Here is a 26,873-nt window from a genome sequence, read left to right as displayed (position 1 = left end):
AGTTTAAATTGTTTTTCTGGTATCTTCACCCTTCTCTCTAAATAGGTTTTGGTGTCTTGTATTTGTAGTTTGATCATTAAACAAAAAACAAAAAAGCCCGCTAGCCATTATGTGCACAGTGCTACCTCTAAATCAGGGGGTGGCTGGGAAACCCCTTTCATTCCGAGGTCCACATTCCGTCATGGGCAGCCTTCCAGGGCTGCATACCAATAGTGTGTGTGGCTAGACATATACAATCCTCAATCCAGGCAAGCAAGAGGTATAATCACAGTTCAAAGACACATTCCATCCTAATAAAAATCATCAGAGGAAGATGCAGGGCCTTTGAGGGGCGTGGCCTACATAGAGTCCTGAGGGCTGGATAGAGAGAATGAAGGACCACATTTGGCCCCTGGACCCAAGGGTCCCCACCCCTGCTGTAAATTAGCTGTGAATGTGCTTGGTTCACAGAGGAATCCTAACATTGTCTACTCATAAGTAGGTCCTACTCAGTGCAGTAGAACTTTCTCCCAGGTAAATGGGGTTAGGATTGCAGCCTTAATCTTTCTAGTTTGTCTGGAGGGCAGTTAGAATTTAAGTTATAACATTCAGTAAATGTATGTTTGTGTAATACCATTCTAATGTGCCATCAACTCTAATGTGCAGCTCAATTTTCAGAACCTTGAAACCATAAAAAGTATTTGCTGGAGAATGTAAATGTGCCATCAAATCTAATGTGCACCTTAATTTTTGCAACGTAATTTGGCCAAAAAAGGTGAGCATTAGATTCGAGTAAATACAGTATGTGTGTGTACCTTATTTCAGTAAGATGCCTGCCTGCCTGCCTGCCTGCCTATCTCTATCTTTCACAGCCTTTGAACCCTTATTCTTTTAAAGTATTAAATAATGTGGATTTATTAGCCTAGTTGTAATCGAGCAGCCTGTGAAAGGAGAATGTATTTTATCACAAACATTTATTGAAACCAAAATTTGTCTTTTAAAATTTTAATATCTCCCTCCTTGTTTTCAGGTAAATGGGGTTAGGATTGCAGCCTTAATCTTTCTAGTTTGTCTGGAGGGCAGTTAGAATTTAAGTTATAACATTCAGTAAATGTATGTTTGTGTAATACCATTCTAATGTGCCATCAACTCTAATGTGCAGCTCAATTTTCAGAACCTTGAAACCATAAAAAGTATTTGCTGGAGAATGTAAATGTGCCATCAAATCTAATGTGCACCTTAATTTTTGCAACGTAATTTGGCCAAAAAAGGTGAGCATTAGATTCGAGTAAATACAGTATGTGTGTGTACCTTATTTCAGTAAGATGCCTGCCTGCCTGCCTGCCTGCCTATCTCTATCTTTCACAGCCTTTGAACCCTTATTCTTTTAAAGTATTAAATAATGTGGATTTATTAGCCTAGTTGTAATCGAGCAGCCTGTGAAAGGAGAATGTATTTTATCACAAACATTTATTGAAACCAAAATTTGTCTTTTAAAATTTTAATATCTCCCTCCTTGTTTTCTTGGTAACGTATGAATAGGTTGCATTCTTGGCCATGGACATTTTTTGTAAAAGGTGTACCATTAATAATATGGCACTGATATGTTGAGCCACATAATGATGCTTGTTACAGAAAAACAATGTGTTCCCTAATGTCAGAGTTACTTTCCTCTCATAGGTCTCCTACTATGGCTGGTGGGCTCTTTGCAGTCAGTAAGCATTATTTTAGCTACCTTGGCTCTTATGACACAGGAATGGAAGTCTGGGGAGGGGAAAACCTTGAATTTTCATTCCGGGTAAGTAACGTTATTGGAAGTAGCCCTGAAACATTCCCATCCATGCCAATCTCATTAAGCTCCTTATGTCTCTCCTGCATGAATAACTGTCTTTTAAAGGAAATATGCAAGTAGTGTAGTGTAAGTTGTTAATAAAACCAGTCCTTGCCAGACCCATGAATACAAAGTCTAGTTCATTCTCCTGAGCTGCTTCTGTTATACAGAACTAGGTAGTTGTAATAACATTCATCTTTTGTAGTCCAGTGCTCTGATGGATAACTAGCTGGTGATTCCGTAGTTTCAGGCAAGTCCTACCAAACGCTAATGGAAGTAAAATTGTACTTGCTATGCCCCATATAAGGAAAATATTTCCCCCCAAAGAACATATTCCCTACTTAAAATTAATGGGACATAAACATACAAGCTTTCTTTGGACTGGGGTGTTTGGGTTTTGTATGGATTGTAATGTCTAGTCATATGTGTATGATCCATAACTGCAAAGTCATTTCTTCTTGGTAGCACCACATGTTATTATTAAGCTTGGCTATATGTAAATAGTGTAGGTTGCATGGCAAAATACAGTTCCTGCCTCCACGTCACTGTTTGGAGACTAGAGCAACATCTGAGAATATAGATGTAATACTAAGTATGGAACTTGTAGATTAAACTTCCCAAAACACTCTGTACTGCATCTACCTATAAAGAAAACTGGTACATACTGTAATGCTTCAGTCAAATACTGCTACTTAAATTATATACTCTTTGATCTTAATATAGTATCTAATTGAACGGATCTAATGCACAAATGAGCCAATAATTATTTCATGCTGTGAAATGCCCAGGCATCTCTTCTATCCTCTTAGCTGAAGTGTCCTCCGTAGCCGCCCGCTGACTCCGTGTATAAAATACATTCTTCAACTAATTACATTCTGTGTAAAGATACTCAATGACTCTGCCCATTTGTCCTGTACTTTAGGAGTTAAGGCCAGTGCATATCTGCTCAAAGTTCACAAGGAAGATATCCAAATGTAGGAAATATCAATGTTGTATGCTTCCAGTAATAATTGTGCTAGACTGATGACCTAGGGTACTTGCAATATTTGATTGTGTTCACACGGCATGAGAGATCAAACTCAAGGCCGATTTTTGGAGGGGAATCATAAATATTGGGTGGTATTCAACTAAGTTCTACTCAGTAGACCCACTGAAAAGTTAGGTCCATTCATTACAATAGTTCTACTTAGTTGAATACCACCCATAGAATAGATCTTGAAGTATGCATGGAGTTAAACTCAGGGGTCAGCAAACTTTTTCAGCAGGGGGCTGGTCCACTGTCCCTCAGACCATGTGGTGGGCTGGACTATATTTGTGGGGGGAAATTCCTATGCCCCACAAATAAGCCAGAGATGCATTTTAAATAAAAGCACACATTCTACTCATGTAAAAACACCAGGCAGGCCCCACAAATAACCCAGAGATGCATTTTAAATAAAAGGGCACATTCTACTCATGTAAAAACACGCTGATTCTTGGACCATCTGCAGGCCGGATTGAGAAGGCGATTGGGCTGGATCCAGCCCCCGGGCCTTAGTTTGTCTACCCATGAACTAAGCTACAGAGGCTGACACAAAACAGCTGGTAATGGAAAGGGATTCGAGAGGAAGTGTGGCAGGAGTATTTGCTCAACTTCTGAAGCATTACCTTGAGCTTCAGTGGTACAAATAGCTTCTTAAACAGCTGCTGCTTAAGCCAGTTCATAGGATAGGGCTGCAACATTGCATGCATATAATACAGGCTGTTTATTTTGTTTTTCTTTATTTTATTTAGATCTGGCAGTGTGGAGGAAGTCTTGAGATCCATCCTTGTTCTCACGTGGGACATGTTTTCCCAAAGCAAGCTCCCTACTCCAGGGCAAAGGCTTTGGCTAACTCTGTCCGTGCTGCTGAAGTGTGGATGGATGCATACAAAGAGCTTTATTACCACAGAAATCCGCATGCACGCAAGGTAAGCTTACTGTTCGGATCACTTTTCTGAGGAGCCTACCACCTAAATTTTGACTCTAGAGGGAAAAGTGGAGACGCAAGGCAGCAAGGGGTATTATTTATGCCAGGCACATAATTTGAATTGCCTTGGTGCATGTCTGTTTTTGTAACGTGCTGAGAACAGAGAACACTTGTGAGATGGATTAACAGCCCTGCAAAAAAGTGGCAAAATTCCTAAAGAATGGAAATGGTCTCCGATGAAGTAGATCCACTAGCACAAAGACTTACGGCTGTGCAAGGGAACTCTCCTTTCCTCCCCACACTCTGCCTCCCTAAATTTGTTCTGATGTTTTCCCCAACCCTCCTGGAGCAAATTTGCAGAAGGTGCAGAGGGAGAGGACAGAGAGGGGAAATTCCATTGCACAAGTGGAAACGTGCTGTAGTGGATCTACTTTGTTGGATACTACCCATTAGTGTTTTGCCAGTTTGAAAAAGAATAGGCTGCATAATCCTGAAAATTATAGGTTAGCTGTCCTGACTAGAATAACTGAACTGTTGATAGATACATAACTCTACATTAAAGGAAAGATTTTGATGGTAGAATTATAATTATTACAATTATAATTATTGCCAATCAATGTGGTTTCAGGATTAGTATTACCAAATACATTTATAATCTTGAGAAAATGTGATCAGTTGGATAACTATAAATAGTTGGTTCCAGTAATCTGATTTTCATTTAGAAGAGATAAAACTTAAGAAGGATCGCAGGAAAAAGGATTACTCTGGTACCCAATAGCTCCTGGTGGCATTACATGAAATCAAGAGGGTCCTTCTGCCAGGAGATTTGAGGGTTTCTAATTCAAAACTTCATAGGTTGGAACTCTGCTACCATCAGGTAGTCCTACAGAAGGGAGAGGCAATTTTTCCAAAGCAGCCTGTATCCTTAAAAAAGCTGTTCCATATGGTTAGAGAACCCCATGAAACAGTGTGGGAGGTAATACATGGAGCACTAGGAAGGGGGAATTGGCAAAAACAGCTTCCCTCCACCCTCACCTCCTGCAGCAGGAGCCTCTACTGGACCTCTATTTCTTCTGCAAATTGAAGGGGAAACCTGCATCTAGTCCAGTAGGTTTATTGATGATTTTGAATAGTAATATCGCAGATGATCAAGGTTATAGCTGGTACTAAAAATGTTGAGGCTAGGTTCGGATGTGATTAAATAGATGCCAGACAATCTGGCTCAGTTAGTGGGCTGGATACAATCAAATACCACACATTTTTAATGAAGGTAAGAACACAAACTCCCTGATCTAGAAATCTGTAATAGGTACTACAGATAAAGGGGGATTTTGTCTGGATTTGTGTCCTTCACTATGTATATAAGCTATGATGCTTGCCTATAGGGAATTTTGCTGGTAACTAACCTTTCAATTGTGGTCACACCATAGGTGCCAACCCCTAGGGGCTGAGGTCCCTTTGACCCCCCCCCTAAAATATTTGAGGGGACCAGTCCCTCCCCAAATTGATGTGCATTGCCATTCAAATGGTGGGTGGGGGCCGTGTCATGTAATTGATTATGTAAGGCAGGGCTTACCTCCCCCCAATATTTAATTCAAGCTGGCACCCCTGGGTCATACTAAATATGGCCTTTGCTCTATCAGCATAGTATTAGAAAACTGTTTGAAGGTCAGTGACTAGCTGTGAACATGTGCATCAGTTTTATTGCAGTAACGAAACAAAAGTTTGGATGTGAAATCAGAACAGAGTAGAAAAAGCCTAGAATATTAACTTAATATTCTATGTATGTTGATGTCCTATTTTGACCACACTTTAAAAGGCTGGAGGAGGAGGAGGAGGAGGAGATTTAGATACTTAGCATTACATTTTATCTGTTTCTATTTTCAGGCCTGCACAACTTGTGACTAGCCAGAAAAAATATATGGTGTACCAGCCATGTTTTGTGGCCTGCCAGAATCTAATAGCTTCCCCTATCGCAATCCAATTTTTGCCATTTCAACCCAGTTGCAGAGTGTTTGTTTATCAAGCACCTGACAGACTGTATGACTGGTGGGCTGAATTCAGCTTGGCTGGTCGCAGGTTGTTCAAACCTGACAAATATTCCATGCAGATGTACTCTATTTCCTTCCTGACATTTTAAAGTTTATGCTGTAGCTTTCCTTATGTTGAAATTTTAATTTACTTTTGGTTTTCTTTTTAGGAGCCTTATGGAGATGTGACAGAAAGAAGATTTCTTCGAGAGAAGTTGAAATGCAAGGATTTCAAGTGGTACTTGGATAATATTTACCCAGAACTCCATGTGCCAGAGGACAGGCATGGCTTCTTTGGGATGGTAAGTAAAATGTTTTTTAAGAGGGTTTTTTTGTAAGACCCCTTCAGGGTAGTTTGGCAAGGCAGAAATCAGCAGAAAGTGTAATAAGTTCAAATCTCACCCTAGCCATGAATTCACTAGGTAGTGTCTCGTCTGCTCAGCCCGCCAGAACCTAACCTATATTCACATGCAGGGGAAGTCCCAAACTGACCGAGGCTTTGAGACCCATCAGCTACCCTCATCTGGTTTAGCAAAATGAATGTTAATAGGGACAAATGTAGGGTTCTATACCTAGGCAGGAGAATCAGATGCACATATATAGGATGGGGGACACCTGGCTTGACAGCAGTACATATGGAAAGGATCTAGGTATCTTAGTAGACCACATACTTAACATGAGTCAGTACTGTGATGCAGCAGCAAAAATAGCTAATGCAGTTCTAGGCTGCACCAACAGAAGTGGAGTGTCCAGATCAAGGAAAGTCATAGTACCACTCTGTTCTACCTTGGTCAGACCCCACTGGCAGCCCATTTAGGAGAAGATAACTCTGATCCTAAACCTCTGCTGCCTTGCAGGATATATTCAGGAGCAGGAAAGGCTAAGGAGTAAACCTTACACAAATTGGGAGTGGAGTCCCTAATGCGGTTGGACAGCACCTTGTATGCCTCCTTCTGGCAACTCCTGCAGCCAAGCTGGTGCTTTCCTTTGCACCGTACCAGTGAGGCTGAGAGGAGGGGTCTTGTCATCTGGGCAGCCCAGAACCTCCATACACACTGCCCAGGCTTTCGCCCGAGGGAGGTCACTTGGATGCTGCTAACGCAATAGTGCGCTCCATTGTCTCTCAAGTCAGACTGATGCCAACAACAACTGAGAATTTGAAAAACTTGGAGACATTATAGAAGTGCTGAACATTTTAAAATTGAATGATTCTTGAATTCATATACAGTGGTACTTTGGTTCTCAAACTTAATCAGTTCTGGAAGCCCGTTCCAAAACCAAAGCGTTCCAAAACCAAGGCATGCTTTCCCATAGAAAGTAATGCATAACGAATTAATCTGTTCCATACTTTTAAAAACAACCCCTAAAACAGCAATTTAACATGAATTTTACTATCTAACGAGACCATTGATCCATAAAATGAAAGCAATAATCAATGTAAAGGTAAAGGGACCCCTGACCATTAGGTCCAGTTGCGGACGATTCTGGGGTTGCGGTGCTCATCTCGCTTTATTGGCCAAGGGAGCTGGTGTACAGCTTCCTGGTCATGTGGCCAGCATGACTAAGCCGCTTCTGGCGAACCAGAGCAGCACATGGAAACACTGTTTACCTTCCCGCTGGAGCGGTACCTATTTATCTACTTGCACTTTGACGTGCTTTCAAACTGCTAGGTTGGCAGGAGCAGGGACTGAGCAACAGGAGCTCACCCCGTTGCAGGGATTTGAACCGCTGACCTTCTGATCAACAAGCCCTCGGCTCTGTGGTTTAACCCACAGTGCCACCCACATCCCATAATAATCAATGTACTGTACTATAAAATAAATAAGACAGTATTGTAGATGATAAAAATTAAAATTATTATTATTTTTCCTTACCTGCACTGATGATAGTCATTGTTTGGATGGGGGGCTTTAATCCATTTCCACAGTCACACAATCAGTCAATCAGTAGCTGAACTGGGTTCCACACAGTCACAAAAACAAATTAACCGAAAAAGCCTCAAAAACAAAAACACAAAATAAATAGCAAAAACAAAAGTTCCAAAATTCCGGAAGTCCATTTGACTTCCAAAATGTTCGAAAACCAAGGCGCAGCTTCTGATTGGTGCAGGTGCCCCAGAAACAATAGCTGACAACTGCATCGGATGTTCGGCTTCCGAAAAATGTTTGAAAACTGAACACTTCTAGGTTTTTGGTGTTTAAGAACCAGGATGTTTGAGAACCAAGGTACCACTGTATAAACTACCTGTATGTTCTTCTGGAGCTCATCAAGGGTCCAGAATCGTATTTGCAGCAGTAACCGAGATGCTTCCCAATGATTAGATCCCATGATAGGGATGGTATAATGCCACTATAAAGGAGCCATGTTTTTTTCCTGGAAATACCCCTTCACATGTGTGCCACTACCACAATATGTTAGCATTCACCGTAGGTCATGTGTACGTGAATTTTGTAATATATCAGATAAGTGGCTAACAGATGTTCCTCCAGTGGCTTCCTTTTTGCTGCCTACTAAGAGGATACCTATCCAGTATTGTCTGGGCTATCTTCCCCATAGCTGAAAACATCTTGCCCAGTCATGCTTGCTTTATGTTATATTTCCTCCCCTCTACTGGTTTTATTAGTTCTTGGCAGATCCTTTCTTTATGAAATCCTTTTTTCTTTTTCTTTTTTGTGATACTGCTGTGAATTTCCTTGAAGGGAAAATTCTTTTTATGTAGCTCTTGGGTCTGACATTTTGAGTTCAATGCAAATAAAGAAAGAATCAGTTCATTCCATGCTTGTTTTCACTGGGGAGAACTATGTTTACAACACATACAGCTTCTCAGCAAATTAGTACACAGAAGACCTGAAATGTCCTTCCAATGAGGATTCAGTCACATTATATCCGACCTGGCCTAAATAAATTTGGAGCTAGGGTCAATAGTAATTCATATTGAAATAATAATAATTATTATTCATGATACTTTTCAACAGCAGTGACAGTTGCAGTAGAACAATTCTCATTTGCTACCTCATTCTTTGTAAAATAGTGAATATAAAGTTAGATTATAAAAATAGTCCATATACCAACTGAGTGAATTTGGACCATTGGTCTTCATCACCAGCTTGTATTTGACATTTCAAGACCAATTCTAGAACGTGGGAGTCCTCCCTGGCACAAAGAACAGTCAGCATGTTTTTAAAAGCTCCAGGGCATATATTTTCTGGCAGTTACCAACACAATCTGGAGAGAAAATCCCCCTCAAAATATAATTGTATTCTATGTGTGGTACCTGACTAAGTCATATTCACAGTAGAGCCCCTGAAATCAGTAGGCTTATGTTACTAGTCAGGACTAACTTAAGATCATTGGTTCCTACTATTTAGTTGTGATAGTTTCTCCTTAAATATTATTATTCTTATTGCTGCATCTGATGTGATACTGAATTATAAGCTGCTAAATTAATAGTTTTTAAAGTGCAGTGACTGATGGGATGCTTGGATTGTGGGCTGGTATCTCTTAACTGCCTTCTGCTGCCTTTCAGCTGAAGAACAGAGGGATGGCAAATTATTGTTTTGATTATAATCCTCTTGATGAGCATGATATAACAGGACGTGTAATCATATTATATCCTTGTCATGGCATGGGACAAAATCAGGTAAGATTTTTCCTTTACTTCCATTAGAGGGTTGAAATGTAGTTGCCCTTTCTTTGTGCATGTTTTTTTGATATTAAAATATTTACAACCCACTCTATCCTGCTTGATCTCAGACAGGACACCTACTTTGTATATTGAAGTGTTGTATTAATGAGTTAACACACACAAAACAATAAATAATGAACACTAAAGCAGAAAGCAGATTGTAGTACCAGGCAGCAAATTTCAACAGTGCACAAATGCCTGAGTAAATAACCAGTTTTTAACCTGGCACCAAAACAAAGCTGAAGTTGTTCCAGGTAGACCTCAGAAAGGAGGGCATTCCATAACCAGGGCATTAGGCCTCTTTTCTACATCTCAACATAATGGGCATCTCCTAAAGATGGTATCTTAATGAGCCAATCTCAGTGTTCAGGCAGTTTTTTTGTTTATAAATTCAACCATTTAACACCATAGTGGAGAGAGATGCTACTTCAAATACCTGAGTTCCCAGTTCTTTAGGGTTTTATTAACTCTAAATTTATGAAATAGGCCCAGAAGTGTATTTGCAATCAGTGCAATGCATCTTACCTCTGGCTTCAATATGTAGTTCCACTTAGCAGCCTAGTTGCCACATTTTACACTAACTGAAACTTCAATGTCTTCATCAGGAGCAGCCCCATATAGAGTGCATTACAGTCATTGAACTGGGGACTGTCAGGAAACGGCCTCTACTCACAAGTAGAACTCTGGCAGAGACACATGCCCAACTGGCATGTTCCCTCTTTCCTGGGCGATCGTTCCGGAGCTTCTTGGCTTCTTCAGCCCCCGGACATCATAGTGATTGATGTGGGAATAGATCAACACACTCTTAGGCATCCGCAGAGGTTTGCGCAGTTGCGTAACAGACCACAGCAATTCAACATGTTGGCTAACCTACTTTATTACATATATACACAATCGGAGCACTTCAACATGGCTCCCTCTCTCTCTCTAGCATCAGACAGCAAAGAGAAAGAGCAAAGGACAATAGTCCTACTTTAGGGAACACAGTAAGACACAACATCCTGTCTTCCGTCACTTCCCACTTTGTGGCATCAAAACACATACCCAGTCATATGAAATACAATAAACCCATGACTGCACACAGGGAAATGAATCTTCCAACAACCTCCCCTGATTCATGCACAGTGCTGCAGTCAACTGTCATCAGTATAACTGCAACAACCATACAGACATCATACACACAGTATACCTCTGTATCACCCATTCCACCCTTGGAACTACCTGCAACTGGATTGGCCTTGGGCCTTATCATCTTGCACTCTTGACTAGTCTTGGTGTCATAACCCTTCTGACTATCAGGAAAACTCACACTTGGCTTTGTTGGGACTCGAACCCTAGCCTCGTTCCTCTCAGGAATCAGTGTTGGCACACACGGCCTCTGGACGTGGTCCAGCTTCCTTCTCCAAGGAAACAGTCTCTACCCTTACAGCCTTTGGGCATGGTTTCCCATCCCTCGTGGACAAACCCTGTACCCCCTTTCAAGACTCCGGGTTTCAAGACCTGTGTCGAGCCACTAACCACAGCGAAAACTGCAACAGCTTTGTTAGCAAACTCCTGAGCATACCTGGTGAGCCTTTCACCCTTTGTAGCTCCTACTGAGCTGCGCACCTGACGCATCTCCACTGTATCAGTGGAACTCACCTCAGTGCACCTGCTGTTTATAACAGCAACAGACTTACTATTCAAGTCTCCAGCAATAGGGTTGCCTAGGAAAACACACAGATTTCCTTCCCATTCTGCACTGCACACAACATTCCTAGTGAGTAAAAACATCTCAGTATGAGGGCTTAGTACTCTGTATATGCCTCCCTACCACAGGAAGAAGTTACACTTGCTGCCTCGTGACGTCTCAACCCACATGTCATACCCATCCAATGGCATCCTGGCTTTTTCCAGGTTTACCTTGTCACCATCCCTATCCAGGGAAAAACCTTGCAAACTATGTTTGCTGAGCATTTCGCTCTGTGACTTGGGAACCCACATGTCAGATCCAGTCACTGGCATCTTGACTTTTTCCGGGTTCGCTTTGTCACTATGAACACCATCAACACCATTACCAAGAGAGTGTCTCTGTGAGATACCCATCTTGCCTCCCCCTTTTGCTATGTCTTGACCACTGGTACACCTCACCATCCTCGCGTCAGATATCAGCAATCTAGGAGCTTCATGCTTACAACCTGCATGGAAAACATGGTTATCAGACAAAATATCACATGTCTCTGCAACCTTCCCATCCCCACCCCCATGTTTACATCACAACATGGTAAAGAACAAGCCATTCATAATGTCGTCTCCGTTCTTATCCTGGATGGTTACGTTCTGCTCACAGCCTGAAACAGAACAAACACGTCGCGTTGGCTGGAAATCCATCAGCACGCTGCGATTCCGACCTGGAATGAACAACACGTTAACCAACGTTACAGCTTTTCAGTTCCACTGGTCACAGGTGCAATGCACCTCCAAGGAGTGTCCACTTCCTGGTGGATCAGTGCCTTGTTTCACAAATCTGCGCTCTTAGCAAAAGTTCCCTTGTTGAAACTGTGCTTCTCTGCTGCCGGTACTTCTTGACACGCTGCAGCTGTCCAAACGTCTCAGGACAAACCTTCCACTACATTGACCTCAGCATACAACTTTTTCCACTACAATATTTCCCCCCGGCAAAACCCACTTCACTGATTGCAACCGCAGGAGGCTTTGTTTTTATTCTCTGAGATCTAAATTCTGGTGGCATTCATCTCCTGGGCTGGATCCTGGCATAGCCAGAGTGAGTCCATTGGTGTGCACTACTTTACCTCCACTGCTCACTCTCCGCCTTCCTCAAAGGTAAGCAGTGATGGTAATGCTGTGGGTGAGGGGGGGAACTCTCCCAATTTGCTCCCCCCCTTCTCCTTGCCCAGCTAGCTACATGTCTCTTCACTGCTGTTGCAGAGCCTGCAGCAAGCTTTGTTTGAAGCTCTTAGCCCCACAGCTTCTTCTGCTGTAACAGCTGCTCTCACATTTGAGGTCCTCCAACTCACTCAGGGCTAAATGGAGGAGGAAGGTTTTTGCCTTTTCAGCTGCTTTCTCTCTGCTTGGTACTCTGTGGATCAAACGAACAAACCTTTAACGATGTAAACCTCCTGTCCTGCCCCAATTCCCACAACCCCTTCTTACCCTCCTCTTTCTTCTCATGGTCCTAGTTGATTATGAAATACCCTCCCCAGAGATTCTTGTTTGGCACCTACCGTCCTATCTTTTAGGTGCAGAGTTAAAATTATTCTATTCCCTTGGGCTTTTGGTAAGTAAAAGCACAATCCTTTTGTCATTTGTTGTGTGCCAATTTTCCTGCTGCTAGTTTCTGTTTCTGTTTTGTTTGTGTTTCCTGGTAGAAAGGCGGGATATAATTTTTTTAAAAAAAAATATAAAATGCTGCAATTCTATATGCCCTACCACCTGGGATGAAGCTGTATTGAACACAGTGGGACTTCTTAGCAAACATGCGCAGGTTTCCTCTGTAAGCTGCCAAAATACCACTAACCACTTTCCCCTGACTGGTCCTTCATTAATCCTCTTTCTACCCATTTCCCTGTCATTTTCTTGGGTAGTTTTATGTGTGTTCCTTTATATTTCTTACCAGTAACTACTGTTACTATATTGGCAGTAGTTAGTGCCTGATGAACGAATTGCATTGCAATGTCCCTCCCTCCCCGTAGGAAATAATGACACTTGAGACATAATATATGTTTAATGGGTGTAAAGGCCACAACTTTATTGGTTACGGATGTTGAGCGGTATTGGCTTAGGCATTGGACCCTAACCGACTATATCCGACCCCAACCCATGTGTTGGAAGTCTGGGAAGGGTTAACCACCAGGAAGGAGCCCCAGTGATGTTTATCTACTGGAAGTCCCCCTGTGATCACCATTAGGGGCGTGCCTTAGGTCCTAACCCTAGGCTTCGGACAGGGACATGCCCCCAGAAACCTTTAATGGAATACCCTTCAAATGAGGGGCAGGTGATGGCGCTACCCCCCCTTCTCATCTCTATTGATGTTTTCCAATGCCTAACCACCAAACCAAGAGTTGTAACAAATTGATACGAGGTAGGCGGAAAAAAACCCCTTGGCTAGCCCAAGTGGGAAGAAGTCCTACCAGGCCCCTCGGCCAACCGAGGTGAACAACCGAAGTCCATAGCAAGGTCAAGAGCTAACCTAAAGGGCGGGTGGGCGGGAGAACCGATGCAGCTGGGGGCCAGGTTGAAAGAGAGAGGATTCCCGCCGTCTCCTGCTAAAGGGAAGCAGGACACGCCCCAGCCGACCGGATTGGTCGGCCTTCGGGCAATGCGGTGGGAATCCAGCCAATTGCACAGGGGCTTAGCTCTCAGCCCGCAATGCCACCTCCTGTGCATGCGCAGAAGTGGTTTTACCAAAAACAATCTATGTCAGGGCTGCAATTCAGAAAGCTCACAGTTGTCACTACTGGATATGTTAATTTAGTTCCTGGTCTGGTAAAGGTAAAGGGACCCCTGACCATTAGGTCCAGTCACGGACGACTCTGGGGTTGTGGTGCTCATTTCGCTTTACTGGCCGAGGGAGCTGGTGTACAGCTTCCGGGTCAAGTGGCCAGCATGACTAAGCCGCTTCTTGCAAACCAGAGCAGTGCACGGAAACACCGTTTACCCTTATCTACTTGCACTTTGATGTGCTTTCGAACTGCTGGGTTGGCAGGAGCTGGGATCAAGCAACGGGAGCTCACTCCGTCACAGGGATTTGAACCACCAACCTTCTGATCGGCAAGCCCTAGGCTCTGTGGTTTAACCCACAGAGCCACCCACGTCCCTTCTGGTCTGGAAGACCCCCCCAAAATACAACTTTTTTGCATGTAAGCTCTAGAAGGCTGTCTGAATGTCACAAATAAATACCTAAAGTTTTAGTAGAGATATTATTTCTGTTTGGGGTTTACAGTTTTTTGAATACACCTCCCACAATGAAATACGTTACAACACACGGCAACCTGAAGTCTGTGCAGCAGTTGATCCAGGATCTGATTATTTGAAAATGTACTTGTGCCAAGAAGGTATCCAGAACATTCCTGAAAATCAGAAATTTTTCTTCAGAGAGGTAAGGATGCAGCACAATCTTTTTGCTTGTATTGTACAGCCAGCAGCCATTAGCAATGAGTTAATGTTTTAATGTTTAATAGACTATTGCATTTTAATATTCTGTTGGAAGCTGCAAGAATCTCAACTAGACCACAGAATCGTAGAGCTAGAAGGGACCCAAGGCTCATCTAGTCCAACCCCCTGCAAAGCAGGAATCTCAGCTAAAGCATCCATGACAGATGGCCCTCCAACCTCTGCTTAAAAACCTCCAAGGAAGGAGAGTGCACTACCTCTTGTGGGAGTCTGTTCCCAGTGTTTATAAACATCATTTAGGTATGGAATAGTTTTGCCAGAACTCGTGTTCAAGTTAATTTCTGCACTGATCAGCAAAGGCTGCATTTGGAGGGTTTCAAGAAAGAGAGTTGTCCTTTATTACCATTGTCTTGACAGAGAGTCAGTAGCTTACTAAGAGTGACTGCAGTTGCTAAATAATCTTCAGATTCTGAATCTGCACAAAAAAATTATTGACAGAATCCCATGCCTCTTTGTTTTTCTGTTAGTCTTCCTTCTTTCAATTAGACTAATAAAAAGCTAAAAAGTGATGTCGATAAGTGCATTATCAGCTGGACTCTCAAATATTATTATACTGTCTTTACTGTAAAGTATAAAGTGTTCTGTACCATCTTTTGTAGGATGGAACGTTACTCCATGTGCAGACCCAGAAGTGTGTACAAGCAGAATCTAATGCTTATGATGGCAATTCAGCACCTTTATTACGGCCGTGTTCCAATTCAGAATACCAGAAATGGTTTTTTGAAGAAAGGAGCTGATGTGGAACTCCACTATTTTGTGCAAGAAAATAATTGAAATGGAAGAAAGAAAACCTTTATTTTTTATGCAGAAGGGCTGCACTTTTCCTTTTCTACTTTCCTGGAATACTAGCAGGCATTGTAATGTATATATTAAATTGGTACAGATTTTCCTACAAAAGAAATCCGTACCTTACTTGGCAGCTATATGACTTCTCCAAAAGTGCCTTGATCCCACCCCTGCCCCTGCCAAAAGGCCATGTATTTATATAAACCTGTTAGGTATGGTAATGAAATGCAAATGATTGCACTAGCATTTGACAACATAAATATTTATTTTTTTAGCAAGATTTTCTGCTGTTGTGCCTAAGAGATTAAAATGGGCCAAATTTTGCTGTGAAATGTGTGATTACAGGAGATTTCAAGTAGATTTGTTTTCTGTGCACATCTGACATCTTAGGACTGAGTAGCAAACATGGTGGCCTTCAGTTGATGTTGGATCTAGCTCCCGTCAGCCTCAGCTTGCATAGCCAATGGTCAGCGATGATAGGAGTTACAGTCCAACAGTATCTGGAGGCTACTCTGTTGGCTATCCCTGCTTTAGGGCTAGTACATTTGCTCAAACACTGGAGAACCATACAGATGGTACATACTGGAAATACGACTATAGGCAATCATAATATAAAATATCAAACAATCCTGCTGTGTCATGCCATGCTAGGTTAAAATTCCTAATCATTTAGTGATTGAAATTAGCCTTTTAAAATAAAGCACCCATCGTAAGCTTTATTTCAGCAAAAAAATGGTGAACTATATGTACTGGGGGCCTACTTCTGGCATACAGAAAAATTAGTGGAGGGAAAAAGAATTTGCAGGATTAGATTTACTAAGGGGAAAACTATGTGTTGCACTGCAGCCATGTGTCACAAAACGCTGACAGCCCCATCTATGTGGCAAAGCACATTCAGGTGGGGGCAGTTTGCATCAGTTGAGGAAAGGCAAACAGTCAACCCTTTTCTTGCCAGGCTCTGTTCCTTTGAAGTTTCCCTTTCCAATGTTCTTTTAGTATTGAGAACCTGCATTTATCTCACAAATAGGTCTGGAGCCCTCTAGGTACAAAGGCAGCTGCTGGGTGGGATGTTCCAGGAGGAGAGTTGCTGCAAAGGGAAGGGTTAAACATCCCATTTCCTCCTGGCCTTTCTCTAATGCAGATCTCCACCTCTGGAAGGTGCTTTGCAATGGAGAAGGAGATGTTGTGTTTGTTTCATATGTTTGTGACGTAATGGGTAGTTTGCCCCTGCTAATTAAGGCAACCAAGGATATTCAGTTTTAAAGCTTTTGAAATAATTTAAAACTTTTTCTATACTTTGTACATTCAAGTCATACTCAATAGACCCATGCAAATCAGTGAACCTAAGTAAGTTAAATATTGCTATTAATGTGTTTGCTTTGAGTATGGCTTGGTTGAATATCACCCAGAGTCTTGGGTTTTAAAGAACCAACAAAACTACCTCAGACCACAAATTTTGAACTGGACTTTAATCTTATGGTACTTTTTAATATGAGAATTTTCCTGTTGAAAAACATGATAGGAAATGTCCCCATGCTCTGCTAGCACATAGCAGCCAACTTCAATAAAGCAAATATTGCATTATACCAGAGGGTACCAGTTTACTAACAAAGTTAAGTAAACCAGATTAGGCTATTGATACTACCGGTATGTTAATACTAAATTTCAGTAGCCAGCTTTCATCACTGGTTCTCTGCTACAGAGAAGAAAAACTAACTGTAGTGGTTGGCACTTCAACACAAAATGATTTTTCTGCCTTGAGCCATTCATGTACCACATTTTGTGTTATTGGCTGCTCTGCTTAGGGCATAACCAATCTTCGAGCCATACAGTGCCAAAGTCCCACTTGACCTGATAACTCCACTTATCTGCATTACAGATAAGATGAGGTGTGATATCGGTGTGAGGAATCCTGCACAGCATCTATACTTTCTTCCCCCCAGATAGTTCCTACACTTCTGTTTGTGTGCTTAAACAGAAGATGGGGATACTTTTCTTGCAGCTTCCTCACATGAAATATTTCTCAACGGAGTAAGTGAAACTTTGTCAGTGTTGAATCACCAGTCTTTGAATTTTTCAGGCAACAACAATTGATACATTGCCAGTTTTCACAGATCATGCTTCATCATCTCATAGCTGTTTGTACTTCAGTTGAGGTTGATCAACTTCATCAGTGTCTCATGAAGGATAGTCCAAAGCAACGCCTGCCTGGATTGTCTGTTATTTCAGACAATCCCTGGGAAATATGCTTCAGGAGTACCATTTTCCATCATTAATCTCTACCCCTGGTGTTTGCTGGGTATATCAGAAAAGAAGAAGACAAATATATGGGAAGCAGGAAAACATGAAAGCATAGGAGAGATGGCATCTGAAGCAATGCTGCAAACTTGGGAAGGGGGTGAAGCAGTAGCATCTAGATTCACTGATGGTATTTTTCTTGCAGCGCCAAAATTGCATGATTTTTGTTACTTTTCAAAGTGGTCTATAATTTTGATCCATATCAGACACTGTTGACATGCATCATGTGCTATGAAATTACATAGTTATTGGAGGCTGCTTCTTCCTAAGTGCCTTAAAAATTAAGCAGTCTTATTCTGTTGGATATATTGGGAGGTTTCTTCACCTTTTACTTTGATTTGTGTTATCACGTGGCTGTTGAAACTGTTTAAAAGTATGATAAATGTTGTTTAGTAACTTTATAAATGATAGTGAGACTGTTTTATAATGGTTAGATATCCAACTTTTTCTGGGAATGTGAGCATAGGTGGGAGGTTTGTTTAATACTGTATAAAGTTCTGTGTTCAATTAATGTAGCGAGTACAAAAGCCAATAAAATATTTGTTGATTTGTCCTTCAACATTTCCTTTTAACCTTTTTTAAAGTTAATCTCCTAAAGGCCTTATCTGCCAGAAGCAGGCAAGTAAAACAAGAAATATGTTGCCTGCCAGTCTCCTTTTTCTGAATGTATAGTATTTTCTGAAAGACTACTTTTGAAGATTATTTTGAATCTAATACTGACATAAATTGCACTACCTCACAAAATACCTTTTTTTTTATTCTACAACATTTGCATTTAGATAACTGCTGGATTTTGACCCATGAAATCTAAGCTGTCTTTAAGACAGACATGAGAGATCATTGCAGTGCGAAGGGTAAACAGGCACTTCTGACGCCATTTGAAATGGTCATAGGATAAGAGTTTTGTTAGGAATACACACACACTAAAAAAAAAAAACCTGGAATGTCAGTATTGGTAATAGAGCAATAGAAACAACTGAACATTATTTCCTGATTGTGTATTTTCCACTTAGCTACTTAAAGCAGAGATTAGGCAGGTAGCTACTAGAGACAGGGCCTTTTCTGTGGTTGTACCTTAATTGTGGAACTTCATTGCTGTCATTGCTTTGCCAAGCAAAGTCTGTCCTATTTTTTTTAATGATTTTGGACCTTTTTAAAAAATGGTGCTCCTGCATGTTTGTGTGCATTCTTTATGCTTTTGACTTTGTTATTTTTTATTATTTTGATAACTTGCTCACTACCCTGGAATCCAGTAATCTCAAAGGCATTTTTTACAAAATGCATTATAAAAACACCCGCTATGATGGTAGGTCAGATACCTCTGGGGGAATGCTTGTAACCTGCAGAGACCCCTTGCAGGTTGTAGTGTTTCTTTTGTGTGCACAGACAACCTTGATGGTGTAGCCCAGGCAATTCAGTCTCAATGGTAGTAGAAATGGCTCTGCTGCGGCAGTCATTTTGTCCCCTAAGTGCAGCACTTTATTTTTCCTCACATACGATTAAGTGGCAGAAAGTAAAAGAGTGCACTCATATGCCATAAGAGTTGCAGCTAAATTTATTGTTGATGACTCCATTATCTGGGACAGATATGAGCATTTGCGTCTTTTTAACTTAAGTTATATTCAGCGTTTTGACCCATGCAATATAAAGTGAACCATTGAGAACCAAACCAGCTCATCTGCTTAGCCTTACACATTTTATCCTCATTCTGTGTCCTTTTTATTGGTGAAATGCTGGAACATATATCAATATTTATAGAGTGTACATCATCTTTTTTTGATTCCCCTCCCCAATATTAATATATATATGCCACTTTTCAACATTCTATCTTTGTCATTTGATGGCTTTGTATGTTAGATTTTCTCTAGGTGTAACATTGTACCCTTATATTATTTTTGTTTGTTTGTCGATATTAACCTTCTATATCGCCTTTCATTTGAGAATCACAGGGCGGTTTACAATATAAAAACACAAAAATACATACAATAGTATCAACTAAAAACAATACGCCTGCTCCTGCATTTAAAAGGCCATAGATAGTTTAATTAGCCAAAGGCCTGGGGAATGTTTTTGCCAGGCAGTTAAAGATATGTAATGAAGGTGCCAGGCAAGCCTCCGTGGGGAGAGCATTCCATAAGCAGGGAGCCACCGCAGAAAAGGCCTGTTCTTGTATTGCCACCCTCTAGACCTCTTGTGGAGGAGGCACACAAAGGGCCTCACTGTAGTCAACTCTTTAGTAACTATTAACCTAGACATTCCTTGGATGACTGCCAACTGAAGACAACCTATGTACATTGTGGCCTCAGAAGTAAGCACGATGTCACACACTTCATCGGGAGAAGGGTAATTAGGCTGAAACAGAGCAGCATTCATTGCTCCAGTATCCCAAGTCAGAAACACTGAAACTACTACCACTGGCAGAGGGAGAGGAGTGTGGGGGGGAGCGCACTGCCCCCGGCAGTGCGATCCCGGTGGGGTGCCATCATGGCTGCCACCCGCCCACGCTGGGTGCCCCGGCCACGCAGGACACGTACCCCACCCCTGCAGACGGCATGCCCCACCTCTGGGACGCGCGCCAGCCCCGTCCCTGCCTGCTCTCCACCCCCACCCCCCGGTGCCAGAGCATGAAGCTCCGCCACTGACTACTAGTCTAGTAAAGCAGCATTGTTGTTACCTGAAACACAAACAGTTACCTATGGCCTGTCTGAGTAACTCTGCTTGGGAAGAAGTTCTCTGGGGAGCTCTTGGTGGAAAATCATAGATTTCAGAAGCCCTGCAAAGCTGAGCCATTAGGCTATAAAAACCACAGGTATGGAGAACTGTAGAGGTGAAAATAGCTAGCTCTAAACCATTCACCATACAATATCTGTTACAAATCCCTGCTTGGTGTGCTGGGTGAAGTTGCAACAAGCAGGTGCATCTCTCCATCCTCTGGGAACATAAGGAGGCTAGCATTTATCAAGACACCTGCTCCCTAGTAGCAGACTTTGCCAGAGCTTCTCAATGCCAGTGCACTTAATACAGAGCAACAAGCCATGGAGCTGGAGAAATTAACCAGCTGGAGAATAGTAGTTTGGTACCAAAGAAATACATCTGTATCTGAAACACACATATGAGAAAGACCACAAGTTTGTAATGTTGAGATTGCCACAAAAGGGTTCACATATCAGTAGCTTGGTCATGTGTAAATTATGTATTTTAAATTGTGTTTCCATATAGTTTGTATCTCAAAGGTTCAAAGAAACAGCAAGACTGTTTCTGTAGAGTGAGTAGTGCAGGAATGACAGCCCTATGGCCATCCAGATGTTTTTCGGCTCCATCATCCCCGACCATTCTCCCTGCTAGCTGGTGCTGATGGGGCTTGACAGGTTCCCTGTCCCTGGGCTAGTGGTGTTGAGGAAACCCAATCCCACCCAGTATGGGCCAAGCACACTTAGTGGCCAACCTTAGTGGCCAACTGTTGGGTTGTGGGGCAGAAAACCAAGTGAAGGAGAAATGGAATGAAGTATTCAAGAGGGCAATGGAGAAGAACACTGCAAATACCCACTTGCAAATACAAACAGCCAACTCAATTCTTTGAGAGCCAATCCTTATGCAGCCAAAACAGTACCACCAATGCACAAGAGAGAGGTATCGGCAGGCTTGGGGAACCCTTAAGGTTTGTAGAAGTACACATTTATTTAGATTCCTCCCCAACCCCCCAAGGATAGGAAAAACCTGAAACAATCCAATGGAGACTGAGCATGCTCATTGGCCATGGAATTATGTCCATTGAGGTGAGGAATGGAATAGTGTCATGGAAGACAGGATGGCTGGCTGACTAGAACATTCTTAATTGGAGCATCCTACGCTGTAATGTTTAGTTGCAGTTCACACTTCTTTATTTTGAATATTTGTAGGCAGCTTTTCCTGTGGAGCATCCATTTGAAGTGTAGCATGTATGCTCACCAACGCAAAAGTTTGTTTGGCGCCTCATTTAAAGATGGGGGAAAGCCACACTTTTTTATAAGTTGAAAAATTGTTCCAGGAAAGTGTGAATGTGTATTTGTGTGTGTGTGTGTGCGCGCACGCACCTTGTAACCTCACAAGAGTTGGGCAATCAGCACCTTGCATGGTTGGCTTTCATTGCAAAAATGAAGGAATGAAGAACTGGTTTACCTGAGGTCAAGCCCAAAGAGAAGACGGTCTGTCTTCCACTTTGTAATATGGTGAGCACATTTACCAGAAGGCTCATTACCTAAGTTATATATGTCTGTTTTATCTCTATGTGATAAATGTTCTTTTGCTCAGGACACAGTTGTGGCCCATTACTTGAGGTTGCAGTCATCTAATAGTGAATATCTAAGTTATCTCTGGGGGGAAATTGGCACAACTCCAAGAGCAATTCGAAACACTGTTCCTATATGTTTACATAAATTATGTATGTTTCTATGCATATGTGTAACTTACTTAAAAACTCAAATAACCTAAAATCACTGGTATCCTGTTCCCAAATATATTTATTTGGAAGTTCCTGTTGTTTTAATTGAAAGATTCCATTAATAATATAGGATCTGTTGCACTTCTAATAACCTTTATATTATAGCCTTACAGATTCATTGAGTGAATGATGAAGTGACAAGAATTTTATTTCTGTGCAAACTGTAAAAGATGGATAGGCCGTGATTCAAATTTCATGCCCTCTTTTCCTTTGCCGATTTAAAATAAATGTGATGAGGTTTCAGCCAATTCCCTTGAGCAGACTTCTCTGTAATTTGATAAAACACTCCAGCAGAATATAGTCAGAGAGCTAACATTTTGTAGAGTTATCTGAAATGAAATCTTTGCACATTTGATTTGGCATTAACAACTTGCTAAAGAACAAGGCTTGGGGGTCGGCCTCTGTGTGTCCCTGCATGTGTTTTGCTGATGCAGTGGAGAATAAATTCTGATGAATTTATGTTCAATAAGGCTGGTTTCATAATTAAATACCTAACTTTAAAATATATATTTTCAAAAACAATAATTCTTAAATGTTGAAATTGTATGAATAAAAAAATGAAGACTTGTTTCTTTACATTTTTTCTTAGCACATGGCATAGAAATATGGTCAGTGGCACCTGCAAACACTTTTGCAAGGCAGTTTATACTCCTGACTATCAGCTGATTGTCAGGCCTTTGAGCGCAGTGCAAACATTAACCATCTGCAAATGTTAACAGTCAGCTCATTGTTGTTGTTTGCAAAGAGTCCTGCACAACTGACAATCAACCAGCCACCAAAGCACAGCCCCAAGAATCAGGTGGGGTTTACTATTGGGGTGGAGGAAATGGTTTGGATTCAAACTGCTTTTTCTGTAGCAGCAGAAATGCTCCTAAAAATGGATAATTCTTCAGAGAAAGCTTCCCAAGTGTTTCCTCTAGGTATTTAAATCCAAACTGCTTCATCTGGAAAGAAGAAAACACTCAGTTTTCCCCTGAGCAGTCTTGCAGCACTCTGACTGGTGCTGAAAGAATGTCTTCAGTGTGGGTTGCTGCAACCCCCAATCAGCTGATCAGTGGTTAATGTTATATTCTTTGAACTTTGAGAGGCATCATTCATTACATTATGACAGCTGCTGATTGACAGTTGGGTGATCCAATTGGGATATAAAGATCTGGTCTTCTGACCATATCCAATCCCTCACTCCCACTATATAATATGGGTTTCTCCTTGATATTAACAGGTGATGAGGTCCATAGCACAAATACCGTATGCTGTTCACTCCATATTCATTAGGAGTCAAACTCTCAGTGTGACAACACCTGTGTTTTGGACCTCCTCGCCTATTAATATCAAGCGGGATCAAAGTGTTTGAGTAGGCACATATTGGGGGGGGGGGTATTGTATGATTTCAGTGTAAGCCACCTTGAGAATTGACTGAAAGCAGCGTGTAGATCAGGCATAGGCAAACTCGGCCCTCCAGATGTTTTGGGACTACAACTCCCATGATCCCTAGTTAACAGGAATTGTGGTCAGGGATGATGGAACTTGTAGTCCCAAAACATCTGGAGGGCCGAGTTTGCCTATGCCTGATGTAAATCTATACAAAAAGGAGGTGGACAAGCATTCCTGAAGCAAAGAACAACAGCTATAAATTATTTTGCTGGCATCATGATACCATCATCTTAATCTCAGAGACCTGCAGAATCACCTGATTCTGCCTCCCTCTGTTACTCACCCCCCTTTTCTTTTTGTTTCCCACCAATTCAGTAGAATTGGTGAAGTCATGACAGATCTGGTTTCTCTCCTGTTAAAAGCCCACAATCAATATGCAGACCACAGCCACCTACACTTCTTCCTCAGTCCCTTCCTTCTTGTCATGTCCACTTGTGCAATTATTACATTCAGCGCCACCTAATTTCCTGGCTAAATATTCTGGTTGCTTTCAGGTGTTTTGCCATGTGTTCATGAGCACAATGTCTATCCTTCTCCCACCTTGCTTTTTATCTCCTTTTACTGTTCCACTGCTGCCCCAAGACCAAATATTGTCATTAAAATATTATTTACTAACATTTCTTGAATGCTTTTTAAAATTCTCATTACTTATTGTGCTGGCCCCGGGGGTGCCCAGCCCAGAGGAGACCGGGTGGGAAGACCAGAAACTCACCTGGGGCCGAGCAGGGGCGTGGTCAGCAGTCCCGGACAACAGTGGTCGGTCCAGTGAGGCAACCAAGTCCAGGGGTGGGGCGGCAGCAGGGTTAGGTAACAGTCTGTAGGTCTAGCCGGGTAGCCAGAGGTCAGAAACACGCTGGGGGTTTGTCTGCAAAGCAGGGTCAAAGGAGCAAGGCAGAAAGCAGGGCAAGGTATAGGTCAGGAACAGGTACGAGGACACAGGCAGATACACATTAGCAACTGTGTTGCTCACGCAACTTGGGGCTGGGGCTGGCCGGCCTTTATCTGCCCCGAGGCATAGGGCAGCCCTGATCCTCCGGTGACTTGCCTCTCCTTCTGGCCTGGAGGCGATCACTCCTCCTGTAGGAACTTAGTTCCCTTCGCCTCCCTAGCTCTGGAGAGGCTGGTGGGTTACTGGACCCAGGGGCAGCCTCAGCTTCCCCTGACAGGGGTGAGAGTGGAGCACCTGCAGGCAATGGGTCCTCCATCACATCAGGAGCCAGAGCAGATTCCACTGATGCCTGCACCTGAGGATCCAGCACAGGTGAGGACCCTTCAGGCTCAAGCCCTAGCCCCAGCTCAGCTGGTTCTGGAGGCAGGGAATCCTGTGCAGGCTGGGATACCTCAGGTTCAGCATCTGAGTCCGAATTCCAGACCATCACACTTATCTTCACCACCCTTCTTGGTCCCAGTATATGGGCATTTCCAAAACTGTCAACGGAATGATGACATAGTATTGCAACAAGAATGCATCCATTCTATCATTCTGAAGATGTCCGGAAATGAAGCAAGAATAATGAGTCAACATACATTCACATAGTGGTACTACTATAAATAAAGGATGAGGCACATTAGTTATGACCCAATGGTGAAGTCTTATTGCTGGGGATAATGCCAGATTAAGGAGTAGCTATGTTCTACCACACAGAGCCTGAACAAGGAATGTTTCCACGAAATAATAAAACTTAAGACAATGTAGCATCCTTTTCAAATTTATAAGGACACAGTTCTACAGGATTTACTTGTTGTGCTTAAACATGCTTCTGGTGAAGTGAACTCTAGCCCATGAAAACCTATGCCATAACAAATGTTTTGGTCTTTAAACTTTTTGTTCTTTTTAATTGTTAGGATTTTTAACCCTCTATTTCACATTCTTCCTGTCTAAAACCGAACCCTTCCTTATCTCTTATTAATACTAATAAAAACAGAAAATACTCCCTTTATTTTCATTTTAAACTCTTTGGGTATAGTTGAACTGAGAGTCCTACACCACCTTCAATCATTTTTAATTTATCAACACTCATTAGAACTTAATTCATAAGAAATCCAAATAGAAAAAAATGGTTTTTCTACAAACAAATTAACTCTGCCACATTAATTTACCAATTTATACTATATATAACAAATATATAGAAACGAGTTCTTGACACAACCTGTTTTTCACAGAGCTATATTTTATGGCATTAATTATATTTTTCTGTCTTTTCTAATTTGAATTCCATATTAGAACAAAGTCTGATGTCAAGGCAGTTGTAGTACAACTGACATAGTTTACAACTCTTTGGTCTACCTTTTTAACTTCTGTCATGTTCTATTAACATTTCCCCCCTGCAGGTTTGCTTTGTCTGGTTGCATACGTTGTAGGGAGAAAATGAAATTAAATCTTTTAAAATATCAAATTGTAAACAAGCCAGGCTGTTTGCGAAATATATTGTCTTTATCAAAAAGGGTGCATTCAGTCAGCTTGAAAAGTGGAAAACAGTAGACCTGTGAGATAATGGGATCTAGGCAATCTTTAATTTTGTGCACAGATGTGTGAATTAGTATATGCAGATGCAGGAATGTTTTCATTTTTTATGTAGGGCTTCTGTTAAGTGGAAGGGACTTGAGGGCGACAGAACTGGCTGTGGAACTGGCAGTGTTACAGATACTCATTCTGCATTTGTAAGAAACTTTATTTATTAAATACTTAAGGATTGCCTTGCTGGATCAGATCAACAACAGTATCAGTACAGCATTCTGTTTGCAAAGAGATGCCATTGCAGAAGACAGACAATGGAGTGGCCATTGCTTTTATACGTTGCTTGTGAACTTCCAGAGATACCTATCTGGCCACTGTTGTAAACAGCATGCTAGACTTAAGTCAGACTTTCATCTGATCCAGGAAGACAATTCTCTTTGCTTTTTGCCACAGTAGATAGGAAGAATGAAACAGTCATGTACAGAGGAAATGCCTCCTGCATTATTTTCTATGAACATGTATCCATTTACCTATCACGACTTGATTTGCCACCCGTTTTTGCTATTCCCCCACTCCAACTCCCTAGATGCTCTGTGAATTTCTCTTAACTCTCCCTAAGAAGCAAAAACAAACAGCGGCAAATGCCACATGCTATGGCACTGAATTCCACAGGCTAATCATTTATTGTCACCAAGCAATGTGCATAGAGCTCTACACAGAACTTACAGGACGGATCGGTTTTGCTTGGCAGTTTGCTTCTTTGTGGTACGA

At 41.8% G+C, this 26,873-nt stretch overlaps 1 protein-coding gene across 1 annotated transcript in view; it reads left to right on the top strand.

Moving 5' to 3' along the window:
• Window positions 1–18,289, top strand: part of GALNT12 (polypeptide N-acetylgalactosaminyltransferase 12) — a 36,579-nt gene extending 18,290 nt beyond the window's left edge. Inside the window, exons 5-10 of the mRNA XM_033154362.1 lie at window positions 1,660–1,777; window positions 3,584–3,760; window positions 5,960–6,091; window positions 9,316–9,429; window positions 14,417–14,572; window positions 15,246–18,289. Coding sequence (XP_033010253.1) covers window positions 1,660–1,777; window positions 3,584–3,760; window positions 5,960–6,091; window positions 9,316–9,429; window positions 14,417–14,572; window positions 15,246–15,383 — 835 coding nt within the window. The 3' untranslated portion in view covers window positions 15,384–18,289. The remainder of the gene's footprint in view (window positions 1–1,659; window positions 1,778–3,583; window positions 3,761–5,959; window positions 6,092–9,315; window positions 9,430–14,416; window positions 14,573–15,245) is intronic.
• Window positions 18,290–26,873: the final 8,584 nt, after the last annotated feature.

The sequence above is a fragment of the Lacerta agilis genome, chromosome 7 (assembly GCF_009819535.1).
Source record: "Lacerta agilis isolate rLacAgi1 chromosome 7, rLacAgi1.pri, whole genome shotgun sequence".
Taxonomy (NCBI): Eukaryota; Metazoa; Chordata; class Lepidosauria; order Squamata; family Lacertidae; genus Lacerta; species Lacerta agilis.
The sequence above is the reverse complement of the archived record's forward strand: the minus strand, read 5'-3'. Positions and strand labels throughout refer to the sequence as shown.